Source organism: Lissotriton vulgaris, chromosome 5 (assembly GCF_964263255.1).
Source record: "Lissotriton vulgaris chromosome 5, aLisVul1.2, whole genome shotgun sequence".
NCBI classification, from domain to species: Eukaryota; Metazoa; Chordata; class Amphibia; order Caudata; family Salamandridae; genus Lissotriton; species Lissotriton vulgaris.
This window is the reverse complement of record NC_141693.1, coordinates 1468329748-1468353949: the sequence shown is the minus strand read 5'-3', so window position 1 is coordinate 1468353949 and position 24202 is coordinate 1468329748. Positions and strand designations below refer to the sequence as shown.

At 46.6% G+C, this 24202-nt stretch overlaps 1 protein-coding gene across 1 annotated transcript in view; it reads right to left on the bottom strand.

Annotated features, from left to right (window-relative positions):
- Window positions 1–24202, bottom strand: part of PM20D1 (peptidase M20 domain containing 1) — a 220322-nt gene that overhangs the window by 183470 nt on the left and 12650 nt on the right. The window contains exon 3 of the mRNA XM_086923426.1: window positions 18120–18352. Coding sequence (XP_086779552.1) covers window positions 18120–18352 — 233 coding nt within the window. The remainder of the gene's footprint in view (window positions 1–18119; window positions 18353–24202) is intronic.

The following is a 24202-nucleotide window of genomic DNA, read 5'->3' as shown; positions in this document are numbered from 1 at the left end:
TTGGGGAAACCTGAACTTGGTCCTGCTCGACGTCTGTTACCCTGATAAGGAGGGACTCCCCACTAGAATAGGAACTGATCTAGAAAATGAAGTGTATGGATTAGGTAATTATACAATTAGCCTTATGATTCTTACTGTTGAATCCGAAGCCGCACCTGTTATACCCACTATGTCAGTATTGCCAGTCACTGGCGAATTATGTATCAGGAAGAAAGGTTCAGTACACTTAGGTCATAGTAAATGCACTACTGTGATCGAATTCAGTGATCATGGAAAATCGTCCTTTAAAGCTATTCGTCATTCTTACTTTGTTTGTGGTCATACCGCATACATACGTCTACCTCCAGATTGGGATGGTACCTGTTATATTGCATTCCTGCTGCCACCTGTTTTCCTAGCTCCTCCTGATTACCACAGAAATACAAATCTAGTAAAGAATAGACCCAGAAGAGATATCCCACTTGTCGACTACACAGAAACGGCATGGGAACAGTACACCGATTTTAATAAAGGATTCTTTTTCTTTTTAGGACCTGTCCAAAATAGTAAATTAATACGCAGATTAACTAGAACACTTGAAGCAGTAGTGAATGAAACTACCTCCGCCCTAGGTAACTTAACCGAAGAGCAGTCCGCCATGCGGGTTGTTGTCCTTCAGAATCGTCTTGTTATTGACGTCATCTTGGCAGATAGAGGTGGAGCCTGTAAGGTCATCGGGTCAAGTTGCTGTGTTTTCATTCCACAAAACGCACCATCTGTATATCAAGCTATTACACGCCTCCATAAAATTGCAAATCAGATACATCAGAATCCAGGCACCTGGACTTGGTCCGGTTGGTTCTGGACAACGTTAACCGCTTGGGGATGGAAGATCCTATCCTTCCTAGGCATTGGCCTAGTCCTAGTATTCAGTTGCTGCCTATGCCTGCAGTGCGGGCCAGCGATTTGTGGACTGTGTGCCACATCTTGTATTGAACATTCCAGTTTTTTCTCAAAACGTAAAAGAAAGAAAGAAGAACAAATGATGTTACAAGAACAAACTGATCGATTCATGAGGATCGAGATTTCATGAAGGGTCCGTAGGGAACAAGGAGGGAATGAGGAAATATAAATTTTGGTCATGTTGTGTTCCCTAGCGCGTACCCCACCGTCTCCATGTACCAGCTAAAAGTGCATGTAACTTCCCTCCTGTGTCAGTTATGAAGACGCAAATACATTTGCGTCCAACGTTAACTTGTCCTCTTTCAGATCCACCCTGAATGGATTAAATAACCCGTTCCTAAGTATGCTATGCCAACGTCTTTTTGTAGTGTACTTTACATGTTTTCCCGCTCTGGCAAAGTAGGCCCTGAATTTCTGCCATCGAGCCTCTTTTCTGGCTTCTGACTCTGACAGCCTCAGCCCAGGCTGCCTCTGTACCCGTGAACTCTGACTTACTTCCAGCGCGGCCCACCGCGCTCAGCTCAGCCTGCTTTCTGCCAAGACTGACTATAACCTTCGAGTTATCTGTTCCGCTCCTCGAAAATGCATTCCTGCCTACTAGCTTCAGTAAACATCCTCCCCAGCTGCAGAGCCAAAGGGCCGACCTGTCTCAGTGCAAGTGATTCATAGCTTCTGTTACCATGCTTCCATGGAAGGCCCCTTGCCCCCACGCTTCTCATGCAGACACTCAGGCGCATATACACGCATTCACAGTCAGTATAGAATAGCTTCTGCCCTAGAGACCTTTCCGTCCAGATAATATGGTTCCCAAACATCAGATATCAGATATGATAGAAGTACAAGTTGATCTGACATGCCAGACTTCTGTCTCTTTCCGTCAGTGTAAATGTCAAGTCCCTACACCCCTCCAGTTTCACGTCTATCACACGTCATGCAGCTGCGCGCGCATCCAAGCTTCCGATTTCTGCTGACATCGCAACATTTCTGTTAGTGCCACCCCTTTGTGACACCTTTCTGTGACGTTTCTAGCACACACCTCCAGTTCACGCCTAGTCCACGCCTTCTGATTACGTACTAGTAACACGTGTATACCGTTATCTTGTCTTCTCTCAGCTGTTACGCCTACTATACTGTTTCTTATGACATGAATTAAGTATATAAGCTATGTACTGTCAATAAAATGTAGCGCGCTCTTACTATCCCTTCTTCCACCCCTGCGGTGGGAAGAACATGATATTATGGTCCTGACCATTCCTTTTTGAGGAATAAAACCCCTAAGAACTCTAACACCACGGACTCTGGTTCTTTCTTTCCGATTTGAGTTATTATTGATTAAGTACTTACCTGCATAGAAATTAAGAGAGTAAATTATATATTTACGTCATAGTCTCCCATTGTACCATGGTTTAGAGTCTTTTGAGGAGGTTCTTTTCAGTTGCAACGGGGCAATATTATCTAGGAGGTTGTTCATGGAGTGAAAGTAGTGATTTGTCAGGTCCTGTACATCAGCCAGGTCTTCCGGGGGGCAGAAAGGGTTAGAGTTAGCTAAGGCTGTACGGTCAGATCCGACGTTTTTCAGATTGCTCTTCCAGATCTTAGTTCTCAGGGGTTGTGTAGGAAGTCGTTTAATGGTTTCCAAGATTTGGAATGTAATGACTTGATGGTCAGACAAGTCGCAAGGGAGTATCGAGTCTAGCTGAGTGGAGTCCGCTTTGGAGATTATTAAGTCGAGCGTTGCACCCTTGTCGTGTGTCAGGCTGTTACATATTTGTTTGAGATTGAGGTCCGTGAGGAAGGCTTTGAGGCGGTTTACCCCTGGGTCGTTCTGGTCGTCCCAGTGAAGGTTGAAGTCCCCTAGAAAAATTTGGTTAACATGTTGGTTGTCATTTGAAGCTAGAATGTCCATGAAGTGTTCTATGAAAGTGAGGTTATCTCCCGGCGGATGGTAGAAGACGTGTAAAGAGCATATTTGTTTGTTATTGTTGGCGATGTTTAAGCATAGGTATTCGCGTGATGATATAGCAGGGGCGTTAGAGTTGGTCACTGTAAGGCTGATCAGGTGTATGTAGGCTATCCCACCGCCAGGCCTGTCGGTTCTGTCTAGTCTGGTTATGTCGTAGTTGGGGGGTAGCAAGATGTCCATGATGGGAGTAGATGTTTCATTTAACCAAGATCATAATGTCTGCCTTGTTCGTGATGAGTAGGTCAGCTATATCAGCTGCGTGTCTAGAGGCGGACCTGCAGTTTAGGAGGATACAGTTTAGCCAAGGCAGGGTGGATACTGTGGTGGGTTCGGCTGTGATGGGGATTCTAGTGAGGTTATTTTCAACAATGCCTTTCGAGTTGAGTCTTGTGGCTCCATGACTGTTGATCAGAATGGGTTGTATTCAGGAGTCTGTAGGCGGGCTAACTGGACTGACTGGCAGTCCCCGTCTCTGACGAGGGTAAGGCAGCTCGTAAGAGAGAAGGAGGTCCCCTACATCTGGGTCAGATAGAGGGTTTAACCCCCTGATAGGGCGGGAAAAGGCATTAGGTCTCCACATTGGAGCACAGTCCCACACCCTATGGGCTTGGGAGTTTACAGGGCGCCGTTGGATGTGACTATAGTTCTTGGGGATAGGGAACGGATTGTATCCCTGTTTACTGCAAGTGGACTTGGTTTGTTGTAAAACGAGGTCGTGAAGGGTTCGAAGTCCGATTTGACTTGTTGAAGGGCTGATAGTATGAGTTTGAGCCTGGAGTCAGGCGTGATAGTTTCATTATTGGATGGGTGGATAGAGGGAGTAGGCTGTGTAGTGGTTACAATAGATACAGCAGTGACCAGGGCAGTGAAGGTAAGGGTGGTGCTGACGGGCCAATGGGAGGTGCTGTGAGTAAAGGCGAGGGGGGTGAGATATGGAGAGAAGGGTGAGTGGTTTGGGGGGTGTTAATGTTGGGATCCAATGGGGAATTGGAGGGGCTGTTAAACTGCGGGGAGGAGCTAGGGGTAATGGTGGGGGGGATGGAGGGGGCGAAGGCGCTGGGTGAGTAGGAAAGGTGGGATCCAATGGGGAATAGGGGGGCTGTTAAGCAGAAGGAGTGTGGTGGGAGTAAAGGTGAGGGAGGATGGAGGGGGCGAAAGTGCTGAGTGAGGAGGGAAGGTGAGTGAGTTGGTGCTGTTACTGCATGAGGTGGTTGTAAGGTGGGGTGTGTTGTGGGGTGGGTTGTCGATGAGGTGTGAAGGTAATGTCGGGTGGGCTGAGGTCTGGGAAATCTGACTAACTTCGGGAGTTGGATGGGAGTTGAAGACATCCGCATCAATGGATGGGAGGAGGGGCGTGCTAAAGTGACTCTCTTTAATGAGCGGAAAAATGCGATCGATCAGGTTGAGGTTGTGATTGTTGGATTGGATTAGGATGATACCATTATGATAGAAATTGATGGTGGCAGCTGCATTGAAGAATAGGGAGGGGAGGATAGATAAGGCAAAACCGTGCGCTGTTTTATTCAGGTTCGAGACCTTAAAGAGAGCGGGAAAGGCTTTTCTCCTTTGAGCTCTTCTCTTAGTGTAGAATATGATGTTGTTCTTAATGAGCCCATTGTTCATTGAAAAATAGGAGTCAGAGATAGGGGTTTCCGGATGAGATTTTAATAAGTTGCGTTTGAAGCCTTTGGCTGCTTTTTTTGAGAGGTGCGGCGGATAAGTGATGGAGTAGGTGCATATACCTATGCGCTCCATAGTGTAGGTGTCGCTGAATTGGCAGAGGATGGACAGATGTGAAGCAGTCTAAGCAGGAAGTACCTTTAAAGGAGATCGATAGACAGGGTTATGAGAGGAGAGGACCTTTAGGGGGGAGGGGAGACAAGGAGGCGAGGGAGGCAGCCCTAATGGGGGTGGGTGAGTCAAGGTTGGGGGAGAAGCTTTCATAGGTGAGGTGAAAGTGATCGTGTTGTGACAGAGGAAGGACAGTCCAAGATGGCTGTATTGTTCACTGAGAAGAGAGGAGCTAGATTTGTAGTCCTTTTTCTATTTCAGGAAAAGAGCCTCAGGGTGGCAGTCCTTTTCCTATGCATATTAGTGGCGGCCATGCTGGGTGCTCAATGGAGGAGGCAATTCAGTCTTCTTTCTATTACAGTTGAGCAGTGACTCATTGGAGAAAGTCCTTTTTCTACTTTGAGTCAGTTTCGGCCATTTTGATATCTAGGGATATCCAAAGAGGGAGAACTGAGATATTTCCCATGTTAAGGGAATATTGAAGCCCATGTCAAAAAACAAACTTAACATTTAAGCAGGCCCACCTGAGGTCCAGTGCAGTGATCTTCCGCCCCCACTCTGATCCGTTCAATGGTCTTCTTAAGGCCCCAAATCTTAGTGCAGACCTTGCTTTTGTTTATGAGTTGGTTTGTGGGCCCCCACCCTGAAAACGGCATCCACCTCAGATGCCAAGATGAGGATGCCACCGGATGCAGTCACGAGGGGAGAGCGGGAGAGGTATCTCGGAAAGCGCCGTTGCGCAGCTTAGAATCGGGGCGGGAGGGAGGAGGGACGAGGACGGGTTGGGCCCTGGCCCGTTACCTTGATGCAGCGCTGGAGATGATCGCGCTCTTTCTTCACGCCGGGAGAAAGTCTCCAGAGTCTCCACAAGCTCTAAACAGGAGCCGCAAGCTTCATGCAGCTCCGCTATCTGCGCCGATCCCTGCGCGAATCAGGCTCCTCAGTTCTAAACCGGAGACGTCCCGACCTTCCGAGGGCTCCACGAGCAGCTCCGCCGTGAGGTTCCAACGCCTTCAGTCTGATGACAATTCCAGGGATTCCACGACACACTGGTGATCAGGCGCTCCCTCGCTCGTATAACAGAGGTGTCATTACACCCGAGCGCTCCAGGGACAGCCTCGGTCAGTCGTCGGAGAGGGGGAGGCGTCCCGCGTTCAGGCGGGCTCCAGTTAGGCACCCGATGGAGTGTCGTCCTCTTCCAGCTGAGCCCTTCAAAGTTATCTTGTGGGGACCGTCCGTGTTCGCCGTAAAAACGACGACCCAGGCCCCGTCGGAGGGGACGTCCCCCAGTTACTTTTGGTATAATCACGGCACCCGCGCTTTACTTTTAATGTTAAAGTAAAGCGCGGGTGCCACGATTATACCAAAAGTAAAGAAATAGAAAAAAACACCAAAAGGGTGAGTGAAGTGGTTCTGTTTTTCGCATAGCAATTAAAAAATGTTACCTAATGTGCTTCAGCACTCAAAATGAAAATGTGTCAAATTTAAATAATGCACACCTTTTACTGATCACCACATTGTACAGTCAACATGAAGTAAACTTGCCTGAGCACTTAAGATGTCAGAAATTAGGATATGTCATTCACAAAGGCAGTTGAAGCTGGAACTGCCAGGGACCTTCTAGAAGCTTCCAGCCTTTCTGGTATTTTTAGAGCAGTAGAGATGCCATGTGCTCAGTCAGAGCGTGGACTTGAGAGTGAGGGGACCTGCTGCCAGGGGATGCCGCCGCATGTGCCTGTGTGCTGGACCCTGAGCCCACCTGTACTCCTCCACTGTCCACAGGGCCAGTGAGAGCCCGCTGCTGGAGTTCAGGCTGCTGTACCAGGAGGAGTGCCACGTTACAGGGGATAATGGTTTCGAGGAGCTGCTGTCCTGTACTGATGAGTACCCACTGACCGCTGACATGTCCAAGCACTGCCTGCTTGCTCTCCTGCTCTAGCGCCTTGTGAGTGCCACACCTGGGCTCTGACTACTCCCAAGCGCCTGGAAAAGGAGAGCACTTTGACTGACTGCCAAGGAGCACCTTTGGCTGCTCCCAGAAGGAGGTGAGGAGCAGCACCTGTTGTCCCTGAGTCTGCTGGTGGGACCTAGCGCCTCGTGAGCCGTCCATGTGGACTGCCTGTACCCTCCCCCTGCATGCACTCTAGCGCTGTACTGCCAAAGCGCTATATGCAGGTGGCCAGTGAGGAGAGAGGAGCGTGGGCCCTATGTCCTTAGGTGGAACCCTTAATCTGTGGCAGCTACCTAAACCTTGTGAGGGCTATATTCGCATTGCTGGTGAGGAGCGCTACCTGTCGCCCCTGAAGCCCATGGTGGGGCCGACCACATCATAAGCACTATATTCAGGGTGCCAGGGGAAGAGGAGCTGAGGCCTGCAGCGCTGGGCTGTCAAAGCGCTATATTTCAATTCCCCTGCATGTGTGCTGCATTTTGGTGCTGCCAGAGTGCCTTATTTGTATTGACTGTGCTCTGCTTGCTGCCAAAGAACGGTGATGGATTAAACCCAGATCTCTTGACTGGGTGCGAGTGTTTGATTGGTTCAGATGTTCCGTCCATCACCACCCCCTTTTGTACAGCTTTGTTCGCCATAAGTTGGCAGGGTATGCTCAGACGTGAGTCCCTTGCTCACTTTGCCACTGGATTCAAGCAAGCCTGGCTGAAGACGGCTGTAATGCCAGAAACCGGTCCTAGGAAGCTTGTTTCTGGTCCAGGGAAGGCATGGCTTGGCAGTTCGGGCTGGACTGTTCCCATGAGGTACAGGGTCAGACTGATTTACATATGGCCGGGTCTGAACTGGGGTGGGCAGAGTGGGCTAAAGAACGGTGATGGATTAAACCCAGATCTCTTGACTGGGTGTGAGTGTGTGATTGGTTCAGATGCTCCGTCCATCACCACCCCCTTTTGTACCACTGCTTGCTGCCAAGGCGCTACAACTGTGCTCAGGAGTAGAGGAGCGGACGTCTACAGCGCCAGGATTCTAAAGCACTAAGAGGGAATCCCGGTGTGTGGGATTCCCCCCTGCCGGCTTGGTTGACAGCGGGCAGCTTCAACATTGTGGGGCACTCTTAATTACAGAGTCCAGAAGATGGACTCCATTTTCACCAGGGACTGTGGCGCCAAAGACTAACCTGCAAGGCTGATGGCAATTATAATGTAGGCCGCTTTCCCTCAATGACTATATGGCTGTTAATGTTTTATGCCCCCTTCTAACGTGACTTACGCTAATGTGGTGATCCTAGTGCATTTATGGTAATGTGTCAATGCTAACGCTTTTATGCTCATTGCAGTTCTGCTAAGGTTTATGCTGATCTCCTATGCACATTGTGATTAATGCCTAGTGACAGTATTGCCCCAGATTGGCTACCTAGAGGGGTTCCTGCCATTTAGCCTATTGACATGCAATGATGTTCTATTCCAGGCCTCCTGCACCCATGCATTTATTATAGTGAAGGTTATGCCTATTGGGATGCCTCCTGCTTATGTCAGGGCCTACTGAGAGCCCACCCTATGATTATTACCCAATGAGATGACCCAGGATTTATGCAAATAGTTAGATGCCCTTACACTGAAGGTTGTTGTGCATAATAAGCCCCTATGCTCACATGGTTATGCCGTTGTGTTTTTCATGCAAATGCAGGAGGTGACTGATGCCCATGATTGTGCCCAATGATAAGGCACAATGTTCCAAGTGCTACTGTGTCTGCCCTGCTGTTATGAAGCATAATGTGATGTTTATGATAATGGTATGCCCAAGGCCCTGCTAATGCGGGTATACATAATGTAAGTGATGTCTAGGGATGGTGTATTCATGCTCATGTTATTTTCCCTGACGGACATGTTTTGGTGCTCACTTGTTTATACCCAATACTAAGAAGGTTTAATGCATAAGGAGCCTGATTTAAGGTGTCGCTGGCCAATGAGTCTACAAAGCTTGTGTCTCTGTTTAAGGAGGTGTTGAGGGGTTTCTGTTTCAGGCCTGCTCACACAGCGATTGAGGCCTATAGTGAGACACGGCTAAGTTCCTGACCTTGCCAGTAGGTACGGGCTGCACTACTTTCATTATTGATGCTAATGGGATGTACCTGCCTAATGCGTCATGCTAATGTGATTTATGCCCCAGGTTTAGGCCTTATGACAATACTGTGGTGCTAATGTTGTTACAACCATGCTGAAAGTGTTTTTCCCCTAAAGCTACAGCTGCTGGACTCCACATCTATTCCTTGCATCTACCTTTATTCCACATACTCTTGTGCTGGTTCTGGCAGCGGCCCAGTTGCCCTGCCCTGTAAATAGTCCCCTTCTGTACATGACTACCGGGTGCCAGTTGGCACCGTGTTCACCCATGTGATTACCTCTTGCTGTGTTGTGCATAATACATATGCTGTTTTTCACCTAAACTGGTGAGGTCTCTTTTTGTGGCGTGCCTTGTGGGTCGCCTTTGTGTACTACATAGATGCTTTACTTATTTCCTCTGGAGTTTGACCTGCCCGCTCTGATTTTGCAAAAAAGATATTTCAGCAATACCGCCAGCAGTCCTTTCTGATGAGGACAAGGGTTTGAATCATAACTTTTGTAGCTGAAGTAGGAAGGAAAGGGAGAATTTTTCTAATTATGCTCGAAAGACAGAACCCCGAGGACACACGGTTTTAATATGTTTCACAAAAGACAGATCAAAGGCCACAATCACTCCTAGATTTGGTGTCTGCTGTACCGGGGAGGGTTATTTCCTTATCGTCTCCAGCTACCAGTCCTTCGATAAGATGCTGACTGCACCAAAAACCTCAATTTCAGGTTTACTGTTTTTAAAGAGCGATAAGTTAAAACTTATCCACATTGATTCTCCTTACAGGCAGTCACTGAGATTCAGTGCAGTCGGTTTTGGATTGTTTTTCAGTCTAACAACCCACTGAGTGTCGTCAGAAGGACTCTATAGGTATGCAAAGGGGGCCATAGACAGATTAAAGACTTGGGCCAGCCCCCTGTCCCTTCCAGCTCGGCCAAAAGCCTTGGAGTGGTTATCAATCAGGACCTCACTTTGAAGTCTCTGATCAACTCGGTGATCTCCACTTGCTTCTTGCTTTAAGATAAACAAGATTTGCAGATTCCTCACTCATGATGCGCGTATTCAGGTGATCATGGCAATGGTTACGTCCCATGTTGATTATGCCAACTCCTTATACTTTGGCATCCCTGTCTGCCTTTCCAAACGACTACAAATAATACAAAATTAGGCTGCTCGCCTGATTGTTCATCTTCCCAGACGTCAGCATATCACCCCTCTTCTGAAGAACTTACACTGGCTTCCGGTTACCCAGCGGTGTGCTTTTAAGATCGGATGTCTTATTTTTAAGGCACTCCACGGCAGGAGCCCGAAGTTTGGTAACAACATGCTAATTAAATATGTTCCAACGCGGAATCTTCGCTCTGCCCATAAGAATCTACTACTCACCCCCCCCCCGCTTCAGATTAAAGCGCACCGGTGGTGCCAGGTTTTCAAACCTGGCCCCCACTTTTTGGAACTCTCTTCCCTCCGACATCTTTTCCTGCACTAATCTTCTTGGCTTTAGAAGTCTTCTAAAGACTTGGTTTGTTCGACAGGCTTTATGAATCTTTCTCTAAAGCTTGGATTTCGACCAGATTAGCGCAATGAAACCTCCCCGGTGTACGAGCACTCTATAAATTCCATTTTAACATAACATAAGACTCAAAACCGAGCCCTGTGGGACCCCAGTCAGAATAGGCTTAGGAGCAGATCAAAAGTTGGCCAGGGCCCCGGTTTGTGTTCAATCCTATAAAAGCGGCCTTACCAAGAAGACGAAGTAGCACAGCTCACACTGGTGGGGTTTACTGTGAATTATCAAAGTATGCCACAGTCGTTAAAAGGCCAAGTAAACTGATCAGCAACTTGCAGACAGCAAATGCAGCTCGTTACAACAAATGCTTGAATAATTTAAAATGAACAACCTGGAGCCATAGCTCACATGCCGTAAAGGAAACATTTTATGACAGCCACTGAAAGTGCTTGAGAAAATGAATCTGTGCAAACATGAACAACGTGTGCACCAAACACGGCGAGAAAAATGCAGATAATATCGGTCGGCAGTTTAAAGACGCAATAGAGGAATAAGTGGCTCTCCCTATTTTAAACTGACTGTCACTCTACGTCGCCTCTGTAGAGAAGCCACGCAAATACTTCCACAAAGACCTTTAAACTCCAATACATGGGTGTGCATTGGTGTTTCGCAACCAACCAGTCGTGCAGGTTTCTGACACAGTCTGGTCTACGCTTGCCCTTTTCACCATAATGCACAATTTGTGTAATTAGGGGACTCTTTACCCAGGGGTGTTGGTCTGGAATATACATTTAGGAGGACTACCGAGATCATTGATGGGAATTGCAATATGATACATAATATGTCATTTGAGCCTGTGTCAATCTTTTCGGCCGTACAACCCAAATGGACACCCACCCATGTCATAAGACCTCTGGAATGTCTCCCTTTACCCCTAGATGCGGCGGGGATGCTAAGCGAAGCAAAACCTGACTTAAGAGCATCCCCTCTTGCCCAAGTTTCTTGAAACATGCAGATCTCAAATTGGCTAGTAAAAGATTCCCAATCCGGGTAATCTATCTTATTATTCAGACCCGCAATGTTCCATGATAGAATCCTTGTTTTTGGGCAATTGGGCGAGTTCTGGTTGTGAAGAACTAAAGGGGGTGAATGGAATAACACCTTTGTTTTTCCAATATCATCTTTAAGATTTGGCCCTACGGGTAAACAGTGTTTGGAAATGTCAGTCGGAGTTGAGTCGCCGTCGAGGTGGGTACAGCTTGGGGAGCCGCTCATGCTCCCTCAGTCTGGACCCCTTTCAGAGATAATCAAAGGCAGTCAATCACACTGATCTAGACCTGATAGAGGAGTAAATCTGTTGGTCAAAAGAACCTCTAGAGGTCTAGGTACATCATTTTGTGGATCCAGGAGTTGCCTGCCCTCCCCATAGGAACTCCGGACACCCAGTGGATAAAACCCAGGTCTATTAAAAAAACCCTAAGGTTAAAATAGACACCTTATCCATATATCTCCAATCCACCCCTCCCAGATTGTCCAATAAAAATCTAGGCATATAAGGATTATTGAAATTAACAATAACACAGTCACCGTTTCCTTCTTTTCTCAAGTAGCCAATCCACGGAGTGCGTCAAGCCATAATCAAATGCCTATTCAAGCCCCCCTCCCAAATCCCAGCATCCTTTAGACTATTGGTAAGCCAATGCAGAACTTTTAACATTAATTGATAAGTAGTTTCTGTCTGCATTGCCCGTAGTGGTGGAACATTTGCTAAAACAAACGCTAAAGGGGTAGCTGCTGATGGAAGATGGAGGGTCGGATTCCCGGAATGCGCAGCATTGTGCCCCCTATCTCCTAGTCGTTGAATGTCTGTAGGAGGGATTGATTGCCTTAGTGGGGGACGAGTATCACAACTGGTGACCTTTGGTGACACTGTTCTCATATCCATTCTGCCGTCCACGGGTGGGCTCATAATTAAATGAAATGAAATGAAAAGATAGTTTGTAAAGCGCAGTAGCTACCCTGAGGCGTCCTAGCGCTGTAGACTTGTGCATTATGGGGAGCGGTATTAAAGATTATTCAGTTTGTGAGAAGAGCAGGGTTTTTAGGTGCTTACGAAAGATTAGGCTCTGCGCGCAGGTGGTGGGGAAGGGAGTTCCAGAGCCTTGATGCGTTGTACGAGAAGGACCGACCTCCGCACCTGGTTCTCTTGATCCTAGGTACCGTCACCAGGAGAGAAGACGATGATCTGAGATGTCTGGCGGGGCTGTATGCAGTGATCAAGGAATGGTTGATGGCAGCTCCGGTTTTCCAGTATGCTCGGTGGGTTATACAGAGGGTCTTGAACTCGATTCTTTGTCTCATCAGAAGCCAGTGGAGGCTCCTCAGACCAGTTTTTACCGAGTGTCGGCTGGGGGTTTGGAGTAGTGTACGCGCTGCACAGTTTTGTACGATCTGGAGCGTGTTGAAGGTAGATTGGGGGGCTCCTGAGTACAAGGCGTTTCCAAAATCCAACCTGGAGAGAACAAGTCCCTGGATCATATTTTTTTCTGGCTTGGAAAGGCAGTAAAGGGAGGATCTTCCATATTAGCCTGAGTAAGCCAAAACAGGTCGCTGATAGTTTAGTGGCTTGGCCGTTAAAATTGAGGGATTTATCGAGCCATATGCCTAGGCTCTTGATGTTATCCTTAGGTGTGGGATGAGCACCAAGGCAGGGGGGCCAAAGTGACTTGAGCGCGAGTGGAGAGGGGTTGCCTAGGAGCATTAGCTCAGTTTTTTCACCGTTGAGTTTAAGGCACGACAGAGTCCTCCATTTGGAGACCTCTTCCAGGCAGGTCCTGAGATTGTCGGGGGTCGTGTCCAGTTGATTGAGGGCCACCACTAGCTGAGCATCATCTGCGTAGGTAATGATGTTTATTCCATATGGAGGGACTACCTCAGCTAGGGGCCCCGTGTAAACATTAAACAGCGTGGGGCTCAAGGAAGAGCCCTGTGGTACACCGAAGACAGCAGGCTTGCTCGTGGAGGTGATATTACCCTTGAACACTTGGAAAGAGCGGTCCAAGAGGAAGGATTCAAGCCAGGAGATGGCCTTTCCAGAGATCCAGATGTTCGAGAGCCGATGAAGTAGCATGCTATGGTTGACAGTGTCGAAGGTGGCACTTAGGTCAAGGAGGATTATGGTGGCTGATCCCCCCTGGTCCAAGATCTTCCTTGCCTCCTCTGTCACTGCAAGTAGCTCGGTTTCAGTCCCATGCATGGGGCGGAAGCCAGTTTGAGAGATGTCGAGCTAGTGAACTTCCTCGAGGTTCACTAGTGCGGTGTTGGTGTGTTTTTCAAGTAACTTACTCAGCCAGGTGAGTAGAGAGATTGCCCGATAGTTGTTAGGATCTTTCTGATCAAGGTTAGGTTTTTTAAGAAGGGCCTTAATGATGGCGCACTTCCAAGGAGTTGGAACGGAGCTAGTGGCTAGGGAGGCATTGAGTAGATTGAGTACCGTTGGAAGGATCTTGTTATTTACCAGATTCAAAGAATGTGGGGGGGCCGGATCATTGGGAGAGCCTGATTTTACCTGTGGCAGGATGGAATCTAGTGTGGTGAGATCGAGAGGAGGAAAGGATTGCATGGAAGCGGTGGGTTGGGTGTCGGTGATGGGGATGGTTACTGATTGGGCGGTAGTGCGGATAAGGGGGAAAGAGGTGTAGATATTTTGAATTTTGAGGAGGAAGAACTCGGCCAAATTGTTGAAGCGGCTTGTGTTTTGGAAGGGTCAGGGTGCTGTTCTGGACGTTTAAGGAGGGTTTTTACAATGCGGTAGATCTGCCTTATTGATTTTTTCTACAAAGAAAGCTGATTGTGCTGATCTAATCTCATTTTTATAGGTTCTAAGCATTTCTCTGTAGTCAGTTTTACTGGCGGGGAAAAGTCCAGTCTCAACTTCCTTTCCAATCGTTTGCATTTACATTTTAGTTCCCGTAAGCCGGGAGAGTACCAAGGAGCGGTTTTTGAACTAGGCTTGGATTCCGCGCATTTCAGGGGGAAGTACTAAATCTAAGGATTTGGAGATCCAGCTGGTGTATTCCTCGTTTGCTGAGGTAGGGTCTGGATTGTTGCGTGGTCTGGTATTGTCCAGAGTTATCCGCCAGTCGTCCAGCGGGAGTTTGGACCAGTTTCTATGCATAAGTGTAGTAGTGTGTGGCGGAGGCTGTAGGTTAGGAGCAGTCCAGATAAAGGGGATCAGAAGGTGGTCAGACCACAAAATGGGGGAGGGGGTACACACTTCCACCTCTATACAGTTGCTAAAAATGGGGTCGAGTAGATGGCCTTTTGTGTGGGTTGGTTCGGATGCTAAGTGGGTCAGTTGTAAGGCCGATAGGCTTGCTAGCAAGTGTAGAGCTGTGTGATTGATAGTGTCGTTGAAGTGAATATTAAGATCTCCCAGAAGAGTAAAATTTGCTGGTGTGCTCGCTAAGCTGGCCGATATGGAGGGGAGGTTGGTGGCAAAATCTCCTAAGGTTCTAGGTGGACGGTATCAGAGGATTCCCGAGAACGTATTAGTGGGAGAAAAGTCTATCGCAAACGTTAGACTTTCGCAGTCCGGTATAAGATTGAAGGAGCTGCGGCACTGAAAACAGTCCCTAAAGATAACGGCTAGTTCCCCCCCTTCACCCGTTTTGCGATTTAGGCGGGATATTTGGTTGCGATGGGGGATGGCCTGGACAAGGTCTGGTTCAGATTCGTCGTTAAGCCATGTTTCAGTCAGATATAGAATGTCTGGATTAAGATTTTCTATGAGTAGGTGAATTTCCAGAGAATGATTTACAAGGGACCTGCAGTTTAGAAGGAAGATCTTGTACTGGTTACCAGTAGTATTATTTGGAAGTACACTTATAAACTGAAAACCACACAGTGTGCAGGTGGTCTGTGGGACTGCTGGGTTCCAGGTGTGATGGCAGGGTGTTGGAGCTATGCAACCTAGTTCATGAAGCTTCCTTGAGCTATAGGTCTTTGGTGCTAAGAAAGGAGATGTAGGGTTCGTGGCCCTTGGCCCCGGTCGACCGTGGACAGATGCAGACGGGCTTGCCTTTGGCGCGCCCACTGCACGAGTCTGCTGCGCGTTCTGGTCTGCATGGGGTTATATTGATTTATTTACAAAGAGGGGAGGAGCCTGTGGTGGACCGGGGAAGAGACCGGAGCAAGCATGGGGAGTCCTAGTTAGTCGGGTACTCCCTTTGACAATTTAGATACGTGGCGTTTCCTCGTGAATTTTAAAACCAGATAGTTTAAAACAAAAACTTTGAAAGTGACAGTGAAACAAAAGTAGCAACAAAATGCAGCGCCAACAGCTAGCGCAGATAGGTACAATTACGAGTGAGCCCCCACCTTACACACGTCTGGGCAAACTCACTCGACAAATTCCCTGCTGGTACATCACAATTGTCCTTAGAAAGTAAGTTCCTCTGGACTACTACTACTGGTCCTGTAGATGGACTAGGGGCAATAGATTGCGGAGGGTGCCGATTTAGAGGCTTAGGTTTAGCTGTAACCTGCTCTGGCACAGAGTTCACTAATTGGTTAGTTGAAGTCGCCGGTGTGGGTTTTAGATGAGCTGAAAGGCCCTCTATGTCCAAGAGGCTTGATTTCGCCTGAGTTTCTACAATAACAAGTCCTTCTTCAATCCGGGTCAGTCTATAAGTGATAGGGGACAGTAGAGTTGACAAGAGATTTTCCAGCCTTCTCCACATATCCTCGGACTTCGTGCAGTGACCACCCAATGCTGCAAGGTCGAAGTCTGGGGGGGGGGTCATTACCTCGGTGCTCAAAATACTTGGTATAACTGGTTGGATACGTCCTACATTTTTATTAATCCTAGGTGCATTTGCTATATTCTGCCTCTGAGGGTCACCTCATCTCTTCCTTTTAGTTGGAGGGTCAGGTAAACATTTGTTGTTGTTTGTTTTATTCTTTTCAAGGATCTAGCTGACGATCTTAAGGGAACACTAGTTACAGTGCATGCAGTGGCTGTTGGAAGTTTTGAAGAGTTATCCTGAGGACTTGATGGAGTGGACACGGAGATACTATCCTCATTGGAGGTTAAAACTGTAGTTATATTTACATGAGGGTTGACCGGAGAGTGCTGTAGCAATTAAACCTAGGGACGATCTTTTCATCAGGTGCGGGTCCAAAGACAAGCGGCGCTCAGTTAATGCAATTTCCTTCTCAAGGACAGACGTTGCCCTAATTATAAACTGATCTAAAGTCCCTGTAATACTTCCACCAATGGGAGCGTCTAGCCTCTTCGCGTCACGCTTGCTCATTATTAATGAAAAAAATAAAATGAGTCAGGCATTCAACAAATGTTAGAGTACACAAATAAGGTAGTTAAGCGTTTGAGAAAACAAACCTTACAGTAGGAGAGATTGGAGAGTGGGCCCAGCCCGGCCTCGTCCGGTCTCTGACGGGCCCGCCCTTGGCCCAGGCTTCGCCCGTGCGTGTTCCGCGAAGCGGGAGCAGCGAGATTGTTTTATGGCCCCTGGTGAGATGCGGCACAGGTGAGGGCGATTGCTGCACACTGGCTCCTGGGACTTCGTGTCCCTCGTTGGTCGATGCAGAGACACTGCGGCTCCCGGAGTGTTCAGTTATCCAGCACAATATCCTTGGTGCAACAACATCAAGTGTTGCATGGCTAAACACTTATAAGGTCCCAAAGGCAAGACATATTGGCTATGCCAATGCTTGTATTGTGGAGATCTTGCTTTCGTAGCCTGGTTGATCCCAGAGTGATCTGATCCTGTTATAGTCAGTAAAGAAGCAGAAACACCCTTTAATGAGTTTTAGAACCCTGTGAGGAATGATTAGGTCATTTGATATGGGAAGGCCACAAGCTGTGTTCTCAACGAGATGTAGAGGTTATGGGATATGAGACGCGATGATCATACCGGTACCAATAACAATTTACCAACCCATATGGAGTACAGGGTTAAAAATCAATCTTCCCAACGTTGAAGGCTTTGTAAATGAGGATACCTTTTATTTATCCGTTTTGCTAATTAACACATGAATAAAAGGCATTGTCATTTAAAGTGCCAATACTCAAACTCTTGTAAATGTGAGACCTATTCAAAGAATCAGCTGCTATTATCCAGGCTGCTCGGAAAGTGAAAGCACACGAATGTTGCAGGAAAGCATGTGGTGCCTGCAGTAGGAGAAACTCATTAAAGCAAACAGTGCTTTCAGACTAAAAAAGAAGAACTGTGTAACAACTGAAGTAAAAGGGCCAGTCCTCATGGGAGGTTACAAATGAAAACAAGGCGGTACTAAGGAGGGGGCTAACAAGCCTATTAGCGAATCAGAAGTCAACATTTTCAAAGGATAAGGACACAAGTCAATGAGAAATATGGGCGGAGAATGGACGGGGCTTGTATTCCATAGTCCAGTACAGCATGCCGCAGAGCAGCACATGCGCTGCCCAGGCTCGACCTAAAAAAGAGCTGGCCGAAAGGGGTTGTGGATGCAAAGTTTGGGCAGGGCTTGGTAACAGAAAAAGATGTTTAGGCAAAGCACCATTAAAACCCTTAATGTTTTTCTTTTCAACAAGCTTGTTCTGGCCCTGACCATTACTGCAGGCAATTTGCAACTACTTAAGAAGGGAGAGTGCAGGAAGGCAGAGTTGGTACTACAGAGGAAGGGCAGAAAGGATTTCAAGGTTATTGAGAATGGACTGAAGCAATAAAATAAAGCAATGTGTTCACTGTTTTAGAGTGACAAAGGGTACGAAAGGTACACAGAAATCGTGGGGAGTTTTGAAGGTCATCTATTTCGCATGAGGTAGCCTGGTGGCTCCCAATACGTACAATAGCCGAGCCTTTGTCATCCAGTGTTCCTCGCCCATAGATGAAGCCATCAACTTCCTTGGCTGCGAAGGGAGGATAATTCCAGCCCTCGTCAGATGCGGGCACCACGTCAGAGTGGGCCAGCATCATGTAAGGTTCAAGTTGGAGGTCCGAACCGTGAACGGTAAAGAGGTGGCTGTATCCTGCAATTATCTCATGCTCAATGAAGCTGCAGGAAAACAATCCAGGGAAAACTGAAAGAAAAAGAGAGCGAGTTAATTGTGGCAATAGAGAGACAGTTAGGTTTAAAACAAATTAAACGTTCAGAAACTCCAAGATAAAAGACGTTATCAAACTAAGCGCATTTAGAAGTCTTCTGTTTTAATTCAATTAAGGTTATTCACAATGTAAAGTTATAGCTGCCAAAAGACCCCCTAACATGAGGAACACATTCAGCCACTTCAGTCTTTTTAAGTATTGTGGGACTTTAAAATACAGAATTGCAATGTGGAAAATCCAGGAATCCAAACTGCTTTTAGTAACACCTATGGCCTCCTGTGCTCAGAATGCTTGGATGTGTTGTAGGCTAGACCGAAGCGAATATTGTACTTAAACTTCCGGCTGGGTATTCTTCTAACTAGGGACTATCTCAAAGGAATCGATATGCTCGATGGTAGACATGACCACAGTGATTGTAGCTTTGGTGGTTTGGACAATCTAACCCATTTGATTCTGTTCAGTAAGAAATTTGATGCCGCAAGGTGGAGGTGGATCCTCCTTTTTAAACATCATTGGGTTAGAAGTGATAAACCAGCAATAGTGCTGTACCTTAAATCAGATGACATGTACGTGGTCATTTCTGTAGCGTCATTTGTATGGGTTACGTGGCCTTGTCCGAGAGAACTGCCTACCACATTAGGTATAAGCTTAAGGCGGATTTGTACATATCCCATAATGAAACGTGCTTCTAGCTCTTGATCAAATTGCACGCTTCCCAATCATCTCCAAGCACAGCACTTTTCCCATCCTAGGTGTGTTTATATCCAGAAAGAATACAGCTCCTAAATGGGTTTCTTCTTTTTAACTGACAGTGATGTATACTTTTTTTTCCTGGACGCTTGCTTTTGATGGTAATGCGCACGGGGAACATCCTTTACAACGCAACTATTACCACGCACTACCATTACAACTAAACTTTTACAACGCAGGGTCCATTACAACGCATGCCATTACAACGCATGTCATTACAACGTAAGTATGGGTAAGTATTAAATTTAATTTTAACCCCTACATTATCCAACACATTCCCTACTGTTACGCCCCCCTGAAGTTAGAATAGTAAGTTAAACCCCTACACTATCCAACACTTACAATAAATAATACTTACCCATACTTACGTTGTAATGGCATACGTTGTAATGGCATACGTTGCAATGGCATGCGTTGTAATGGCATGCGTTGTAATGGCATGCGTTGTAATGGCATGCGTTGTAATGGATCCTGCGTTGTAAAAGTTTCGTTGTAATGGTATGCGTGGTAAAAGTATGCGTTGTAACGTCATACCACCAATGCGCACATTTATTGTCTCACTGCATTTGCACTTTAATGCATTTGATAAATGTATTTATGTTTTTCAGATCGTATGCCTCTGATGGAAATGTGTACTTTTAGTGACTCCCTGCACTTACAATTTAATGTATTTGATGATTGCGGTGACTGATTTTCCTCTCTGTATGGAACGCAGTGTGCAAACAATGTGTCGTAGTTTAGTGGATTGCTGTGTACCTATTTTTATCTGATGTAGTGTTCTTTTAAAGGTGGTTTTAAAATATAACTTTTGCAATCTAACAGAGTCTGATTGCATCACACTTTTTTTATGTACATGAAGGTTAAATGATTTGCCCAGAGTGATACGATGCTGAACCGAGGCTGGAACTTGAGCCTTGCCCTCTGATGTTCAAAGTGACCTGCCGTTCCCCACATCTCATACCAATTAGGTTAAACATTTCTATGTGTGTTGACTTTCGAGACGAAAAAGGAAGACAAAAACTGAGTTACATAAAAAAAAAAAAGGGAATGAGACAGTTAACATGTCTCGCTGTAGAGTTTGGCTGCAGTGCACACAATTAAAAGCTTGTCCTTGTTTCCCCTCTGCATGGGATTCAGTGTGAAAACCATACGTCGTATTTTAGCGTGTTGTTGTGTACATGTTTTTATCTAATGTGGGACGGAATGTTTATTGTTCTTATATTGTAGTTTTAAAATAATAAACTGCTTTTAGCTAAAATGTCTGGGATTGCAGAATGTGGCCTTCATGCCACTCAACCACTTGGCAGTAGTGTAATCTGGAATCACACCATAATAAGAGTGTTCTGTAGCTTCCCTCAGCAAAGTCAAAATCAGTAATAACCACATTATACATCTTACCGCTAGATTTACATCAACATTGTGGTTGTAGGTGGCCCAATACCAACAGTCTGCTTTAATCATGCATATGTACCTACAAGCTATGTACCTCCCACACTGCTTCATGGATGCTACCCATGTCTCCCGCTGCAGTCACATTGTGCATTTATCATTCTGCGCACCTTCCACAATGCTTCACTGAGGATACCTATGTTACCCAAGTCTACGGCTGCAGTCACATTGTGCATTTATCATGCTGCGCATCTTCCACAATGCTTCACTGAGGATACCTATGTTACCCAAGTCTACGGCTGCAGTCACATTGTGCATTTATCATGTTGCGCATCTTCCACAATGCTTCACTGAGGATACCTATGTTACCCAAGTCTACGGCTGCAGTCACATTGTGCATTTATCATGCTGCGCATCTTCCACAATGCCTCACTGAGGATACCTATGTTACCCAAGTCTACGGCTGCAGTCACATTGTGCATTTATCATGCTGCGCATCTTCCACAATGCTTCACTGAGGATACCTATGTTACCCAAGTCTACGGCTGCAGTCACATTGTGCATTTATCATGCTGCGCATCTTACACAATGCTTCACTGAGGATACCTATGTTACCCAAGTCTACGGCTGCAGTCACATTGTGCATTTATCATGCTGCACATCTTCCACAATGCTTCACTGAGGATACCTATGTTACCCAAGTCTACGGCTGCAGTCACATTGTGCATTTATCATGCTGCGCATCTTCCACAATGCTTCACTGAGGATACCTATGTTACCCAAGTCTACGGCTGCAGTCACATTGTGCATTTATCATGCTGCGCATCTTCCACAATGCTTCACTGAGGATACCTATGTTACCCAAGTCTACGGCTGCAGTCACATTGTGCATTTATCATGCTGCGCATCTTCCACAATGCTTCTCTGAGGATACCTATGTTACCCAAGTCTACGGCTGCAGTCACATTGTGCATTTATCATGCTGCGCATCTTCCACAATGCCTCACTGAGGATACCTATGTTACCCAAGTCTACGGATGCAGTCACATTGTGCATTTATCATGCTGCGCATCTTCCACAATGCCTCACGGAGGATACCTATGTTACCCAAGTCTACGGCTGCAGTCACATTGTGCATTTATCATGCTGCGCATCTTCCACAATGCCTCACTGAGGATACCTATGTTACCCAAGTCTACGGCTGCAGTCACATTGTGCATTTATCATTCTGCGCACCTTCCACAATGCTTCACTGAGGATACCTATGTTACCCAAGTCTACGGCTGCAGTCACATTGTGCATTTATCATGCTGCGCATCTTCCACAATGCCTCACTGAGGATACCTATGTTACCCAAGTCTACGGCTGCAGTCACATTGTGCATTTATCATGCTGCGCATCTTCCACAATGCCTCACTGAGGATACCTATGTTACCCAAGTCTACGGCTGCAGTCACATTGTGCATTTATCATGCTGCGCATCTTCCACAATGCTTCACTGAGGATACCTATGTTACCCAAGTCTACGGCTGCAGTCACATTGTGCATTTATCATTCTGCGCACCTTCCACAATGCTTCACTGAGGATACCTATGTTACCCAAGTCTACGGCTGCAGTCACATTGTGCATTTATCATGCTGCGCATCTTCCACAATGCTTCACTGAGGATACCTATGTTAACCAAGTCTCCCGCTGCAGACACATTGTGCATTTATCATTCTGCGCACCTTCCACAATGCTTCACTGAGGATACCTATGATACCCAAGTCTACGGCTGCAGTCACAAGGTGCATTTATCATGCTGCGCATCTTCCATAATACTTCACTGAGGATACCTATGTTACCCAAGTCTACGGCTGCAGTCACATTGTGCATATATCATGCTGCACATCTTCCACAATGCTTCACTGAGGATTCCTATGTTAGTCAAGTCTACAGCTGCAATCAAAATGTGCATTTATCATGCTGCGCATCTTCCACAATGCTTCACTGAGGATACCTATGTTACCCAAGTCTACGGCTGCAGTCACATTGTGCATTTATCATGCTGCGCATCTTCCACAAAGCTTCACTGAGGATACCTATGTTACCCAAGTCTACGGCTGCAGTCACATTGTGCATTTATCATGCTGCGCATCTTACACAATGCTTCACTGAGGATACCTATGTTACCCAAGTCTACGGCTGCAGGCACATTGTGCATTTATCATGCTGCGCATCTTCCACAATGCTTCACTGAGGATACCTATGTTACCCAAGTCTACGGCTGCAGTCACATTGTGCATTTATCATGCTGCGCATCTTCCACAATGCTTCTCTGAGGATACCTATGTTACCCAAGTCTACGGCTGCAGTCACATTGTGCATTTATCATGCTGCGCATCTTCCACAAAGCTTCACTGAGGATACCTATGTTACCCAAGTCTACGGCTGCAGTCACATTGTGCATTTATCATTCTGCGCACCTTCCACAATGCTTCACTGAGGATACCTATGTTACCCAAGTCTACGGCTGCAGTCACATTGTGCATTTATCATGCTGCGCATCTTCCACAATGCCTCACTGAGGATACCTATGTTACCCAAGTCTACGGCTGCAGTCACATTGTGCATTTATCATGCTGCGCATCTTCCACAATGCTTCACTGAGGATACCTATGTTACCCAAGTCTACGGCTGCAGTCACATTGTGCATTTATCATGCTGCGCATCTTCCACAATGCTTCACTGAGGATACCTATGTTACCCAAGTCTACGGCTGCAGTCACATTGTGCATTTATCATTCTGCGCACCTTCCACAATGCTTCACTGAGGATACCTATGTTACCCAAGTCTACGGCTGCAGTCACATTGTGCATTTATCATTCTGCGCACCTTCCACAATGCTTCACTGAGGATACCTATGTTACCCAAGTCTACGGCTGCAGTCACATTGTGCATTTATCATGCTGCGCATCTTCCACAATGCTTCACTGAGGATACCTATGTTACCCAAGTCTACGGCTGCAGTCACATTGTGCATTTATCATGCTGCGCATCTTCCACAATGCCTCACTGAGGATACCTATGTTACCCAAGTCTACGGCTGCAGTCACATTGTGCATTTATCATGCTGCACATCTTCCACAATGCTTCACTGAGGATACCTATGTTACCCAAGTCTACGGCTGCAGTCACATTGTGCATTTATCATGCTGCGCATCTTACACAATGCTTCACTGAGGATACCTATGTTACCCAAGTCTACAGCTGCAGTCACATTGTGCATTTATCATGCTGCGCATCTTCCACAATGCTTCACTGAGGATACCTATGTTACCCAAGTCTACGGCTGCAGTCACATTGTGCATTTATCATGCTGCACATCTTCCACAATGCTTCACTGAGGATACCTATGTTACCCAAGTCTACGGCTGCAGTCACATTGTGCATTTATCATGCTGCGCATCTTCCACAATGCTTCACTGAGGATACCTATGTTACCCAAGTCTACGGCTGCAGTCACATTGTGCATTTATCATGCTGCGCATCTTCCACAATGCTTCACCGACGATACCTATGTTACCCAAGTCTACGGCTGCAGTCACATTGTGCATTTATCATGCTGCGCATCTTCCACAATGCTTCACTGAGGATACCTATGTTACCCAAGTCTACGGCTGCAGTCACATTGTGCATTTATCA